This window comes from Aplysia californica, unplaced genomic scaffold, assembly GCF_000002075.1.
Source record: "Aplysia californica isolate F4 #8 unplaced genomic scaffold, AplCal3.0 scaffold00365, whole genome shotgun sequence".
Classification (NCBI taxonomy): domain Eukaryota; kingdom Metazoa; phylum Mollusca; class Gastropoda; order Aplysiida; family Aplysiidae; genus Aplysia; species Aplysia californica.
In genome coordinates, this window is record NW_004797635.1 from 56542 (window position 1) to 62236 (window position 5695).

The window sequence follows — 5695 nt, forward strand, 5'->3', positions numbered from 1 at the left end:
CGGAAAGACTTCTGTTATGTAATCTCATTGTATATATCTTAGTGTAGCCAAGATCGTTTATTCGGTGAGCATGTGGTTGGAGGGCGCCATTGGTAGGTCCTACTTCTTTAGTTTCCCTTTGTTACTACAGCCTACCTGTCTTACTTTTTCCCACCACTAGATTAATGACCATTATGGTGTCGGTGTGCTTCTCTTTCCTCAAGCAAAGGAAACAAAATTTGGGGGAGGGTTTCGACATTCACTTTCGTCCATTTTAACCCTGTCAGCGGGCTATTGTTAGAATGATGTAGTCGTTACGGCAGATACTGATCAAGGAGTTGAAGAAATATGACGTAACAATTATCATTATGTGGTTTGCGTGCAGGTTTCATTTAGTGAGTCGATTCACACAACAGTTTTGTAACTTTTGTGTAAAGCTGGTCAAAAGTGACCGATTTTGGTTCAAAAAATATTATGTAAATGGAATTTATCGTTTAGTTGATGTTCGGCTATGGTTTCGGTTGTTATCTTTAAATTTCAAGGCCCTTTCGGAATTAAAAAAAACAACAAAAACAAACAAACAAAAGGACAATTGTGCACATTATGTTTCGCCATTTCTTTGATGTATGCATTTCGAACAGCTTAGATCTAGGGTTACGTCCTAAGTATTAAGATCACAGTCTTCTTTGCACACTGTAAATACTTCAGATACCCCAGTAAACATGCTTATGCAAAACGAGTGTTTATTCACCTGTTACAAAATCTTATCAAAATTGTAAAATCTTGACGTAAATATTCCTTTTCTTTTCACATTGTTTCATTTTTTCTATTGATTTGTCCTCTCTCTGGATAAAGATGAGGTCGTGATGAAGTTGTCGGCAGCAGCAGCAATGATTTTTCTCTCCCCTGATTGGTGTATGTAATTTCAGTTACGTCACAGAGAGGTGCCGGCTATCCAATGACATTCCACCAGAACCCGATCCCCCCTTTTCACCGCCCGTAGTGGTATCACCCAAGCCTTTCACTGTGTACGTTATTCAAACTTTTCTTTTGGAACGACTTCAAAATCTCAGTGTTCATTAATAAGCACGTTCTTATATTTTTGGCTAATAATTTTGCATATTATGTAGCTTCCCACTAATGCAGTAACCCTTTCCTCTAACGGAAGTGGACAATGCTTTATTGTCACGTAGTCAGTTGCTTCCCGCCTTTTTTAACAGATCATGCTTAGAACTAAACATTATTAATTTCTTTGTTAGCTATTTCTGTTCCCGCATGATTTCAACTAACGTAACGTAAGTAAGGTATTTGAGCTTGCAATACTGTATCCATTTATTAGTGTATCAAGTATCACTTTATGCAGGAGAACTCTACACTAGAAATCAGCACACTTTCATCCTTCAGATTCCAGTTATTGGTATATTATACTCTTGTATATTTTTTTATTACTGTTTTACGCCCCCATTGACACAATTAAGATCGTTTTGCGTCTGCTCTGTTTTGTGAGGGCCATCTCAGGTTGTGTGGAATACATCCCTGCCTAAAGACAGAGGGTTGCAATTTTAGAAAACGAAAAAAATCTTCTCCACATAAGAATGGAACTGTCATCGTTTGTGTGTAAAGCAAAGAAACTAACCACTGCGCAGTGGAAACAAGAGTTTTGTTTTTTTTTAGTTTTTTTTTTGGGGGGGGGAGGGTTGTTTTTTGTTTTGCTTTGTTTTGTTTCTTTTTTTTTTAGACATCTGTGTGATTAGGCAAAAATAAGTTAGATGAAGAAAAACTATGTCGTAATCGTGTACAGTGCGAGCTTAGAATAGGCCCTCTCATTCTGCGAAACATCAAAAGTACAAACACATTATACATAATATTATTGTTGCTATTGTTTTTTCTTGTTTTTTTTTTTCTCCTCAAAATTACATTTCCGTTGTAGGTACATTTTAATAATATTCTAACACAACATTTCCAGAATATACTAAAACGCCAGAGCTTCGCTTTGATAACAGAATAATTCTTCTTCTCACGTTTCCTCTTTGACTGAATGCTCCTGAACGTCTACAAGAATGCTCTAACATGGTTTCTCGCTCAACACCAAGCCTCATAACTCGCTTTCCCTCTCAGTCATTAAGCGAAATTAATAAAAAGTTGTATGGTCTGGTAGTTATGGATTTGATTATTGAAGAGCATGCCTCACAAAACTGTTGAATAAAACGAGAAAAAAGAATTCTTACTTGCATGAAACAAATAATGTGTTAAGATAGTTTGGTGGGTGGTTGGTGGGTGTCCTGGTGTGGTTTTCTTCTTCTTGTCTATTCACCATATATAGTCCTTATAAAAAATCCCTCCTCCTCCTTTTTTTTTTTTTGTTACTCTCTTGTAGCACCTCTAATCTTCGACACTTATATGACCTAATTGTGTTGCAAGTGTCATTAAATTTTTTTTAATTTTTTTTTAAAGCTCCAAAAAAACCCACCAAATAATATGGTGAGATAGTTAAAAAGGTTGTATGGTATATGCGTAAAAGTCAACTTGAGCCCCCCTCTGTCGTAACTTACTTGTCTTGACCTAGTACGTAAATCAGGCATCTTCACACACTGATTGAGGCGTAAAGACGTTTATTCACAGTACCATATTACAACTTTAACTCAGACTGGAGCAGTTTGTCCCAACATACGCACGTTAACTGGAATAGAGAAGTAAAAACAAACTTCAGCCCTCCCTTCATAACTTACTCAATCTAGTACGCACATCCGAGATATAAATTCTCTGTGAGGACATATTTGATTCACTGTGACGTCATGTTCCTAGACAATTTTGATTAATTTTGAGAATGAGGGATGAAATGTCATACTTTCACCATTAATTGGTAAAATAATTTCGACCACAGCAAGTTATTTACAATATTGTGTTTCAATCTAAATACCTCGACTAAAGCTGAATGTCACACCATAATAAGATCTTTATCAAGAAAGGAAGTTACACATTTCTTCTTAATTACAGGAATAGAAAGTAACCCATATGTTCTAAATTACAAGAATGGAAATTAACCCATATGTTCTAATTACAAGAATTGAAAGTAATGCATACGTTCTAAATGACAACAGTAGAAAGTAACCCATACGTTGTAAATTATAAGAATTGAAAGTGACCCATACGTTCTCATTACAAGAATGAAAAGTAACGAATACGTTCTAAATTACAAGAATAGACAGTTACACACATTTTAAAAGTGTCAATTATAGAAAGTTACGCATACGATCTAGATTACAAGAACGAAAATGTACAAATACGTTTTGAAATACAATAGAAAAAGGTTTTCCATAGGGTCTAACTGCGCTATTGAAATATTAATGATAAATTCTTTCTTGTAGTGACTAAAAATTATGTCTTTTTTTTCTTTTGGAGGCCTCAAATAAACTGGTTTGGTGTTTGTTACAATTGAATTAGATTCGTAGAAAAGCACAATTTTGTGGATGTTACTCTCTTCAGCCCACACGTTTTAAGTCAGTTCTTGATAAGATCAGGTTTCCTTTCCATTGACTCTTTCTTGATTAGGCCTATTATTTGTAGGTGTGTTTTGTTTCGAATTTGATTTTTTCTTTCTTTTAATGTTGGTAATAGTTGATGGTTTGGGGTTTTGACTTTGGTGTTTTCGGTGGGGGGGGGGGGGGGGGGGGGGGTTGTTTGTTTGTTTTTTTTGTTTTGTTTTTGTTTTTGTTTTTGGTTATTTTTTTTCCTTTTTGGTGCATTTCTTCTTTTAATATTATCCAACTGTCCTCATTGTTATTGAATTCAACTTTGTCTAATACATTTTTATTGATACGGTTATTATGTTTTGCGTCTGTAAAATGTCCTCCTTTTAATCTGAAACTGTGCATGTTGTTTGTGGATTCTGACTCGAGGCATATTAAACCTGAAACTTGAATTTTGTTTTGCTTTTTTGTTTTTCTTATTCAGATCAACGACATTTGGAAATCTAAAAGCACAGCATCAGACAAAGAAAAAGACGAGCTGGAGTTACAGCTCAGAGACAAAATTCGAGAGTTGAATCTTCTCGACGAGACTATAGCAACTCTGAGGCGAGAGCTCTGCGCCAAGGACAAAATCATTGCAGAGAACGAGGTCGCCCTACGAGAAAAAGATCACGCCCTGTCTCGCAAGACGGAGATTGTGCGAGATCAAGAGGGAGAAAACAAAAGACGTGAACAAGATCAACAGACGCTTCTTACTCAAATCTCACAAAGAGACGGGTCCATCAGGGGACTCAACGAGACCATCAGAATTCGCGACGAGCGACTGAAGGAAAAGGATGACATCCTTTTCAAACTGAACACTGGAATTGACGAGCAGAAACACAAAACAAAGGCGGTGGAAGAAAAACTGAAGGAACTGACCGGCCAGATAAATGAAAAGGACGCCATGATTGGTGTTCTTCAAGGTCAGATTTCGACCACATCCGGGTCATCTCCCAGTGAGCCTCGCTGTGAGACAGACGCGGAGAAGGAGTGCTTCCGGGTCAAAGAAGAACTGAAGAAAGTTCAGGGAGAGCTGGAGAAGAGCAAGGGGGAGAGGAGGGTTATTGAAGACAGTCTGGAGAAGACGAGGCAGTCTCTGGAGGAAGCCATGTTTGGCTGGGACAGAGAGAGGAATGCACTGCAGGTGACTCAAACGCACAGACATACACATTCGCGGACGCACGCACACACACACACACACACACGCACTCACACACACACGCACACATACACACACACGCACACACACACACACACACACGCACACACTCGCGCGTATGAACGCACGCAGACACATTCACAAACACACAAACACACACACACACACACACACACACACACACACACGCATACACTCTCTCTCTCTCTCTCTCTCTCTCTCTCTCTCTCTCTCTCTCTCTCTCTCTACCATTCCCGCATGGCCAAGAAATATTTCCCACTGGAACAATGAAGTATCTTATCTCATCTCATCTCACCTCACCTAATCTCATCTCACCTCACCTCCCTCACTTCACCTCATTTCACCTTACCTCAAACTCATCTCAAACTCACATCGTCTCATCTCATCTCATCTCCCCTCACCTCACCTCTCTTCACCCCACCTCACCCCACCTCTTCCAACCTCACCCCACCACACTCCACCCCACCCCACCCCTTCCCACCTCACCTCATCTCAAACTCACCTTACCTCCTCTCAGAGAGACGTGAACGTCCTGGAAGAGAAGGTCCGTATGTACGAGGCCTACAACCAGATGAACCGTGACGAGACGATTGACACTCTCAAACTGGAGGCCCAGGACTACTTCCGCGAGAAGGAGGTGCTGGGCTGTGAGCTCAGCTCGCTCAGGATGAAGGCGGAGGCCGCTGACAGGGCGCACAAAGAGCAGCTGGCCAAACTACAGGTGAGTGGGGAACTGGTAATACATGTAGATGGCTGTGATACTAACTCTATTGTGTCTTGATGATCAAAATGATCGGTTGTTACTGCCATTATTATAATCGTCGATTCCATCAATACCATCATCATTAGCATCGTCGTCATTGTAAACAGCAGAGAACAAAAAAGGTTGAGACTTATAGAGTTTCCAAAATTATTAGATCTAATGACTGTCTAATCATCACCCTCCTCTTCTTCCTCATCATCATCATCATCATCATCATCATCATCATCATCACCATCATCATCATCATCATCATCATCATCA

General features: G+C 39.3%; 1 protein-coding gene across 1 annotated transcript in view; it reads left to right on the forward strand.

The window, feature by feature from the left end:
* The window catches only part of LOC101848129 (protein MLP1 homolog), a gene marked incomplete in the record, with an annotated part of 21224 nt that overhangs the window by 901 nt on the left and 14628 nt on the right, over nt 1–5695 (forward strand). The window contains 3 exon segments of the mRNA XM_013085320.2: nt 953–1007; nt 3934–4635; nt 5189–5392. Coding sequence (XP_012940774.1) covers nt 953–1007; nt 3934–4635; nt 5189–5392 — 961 coding nt within the window.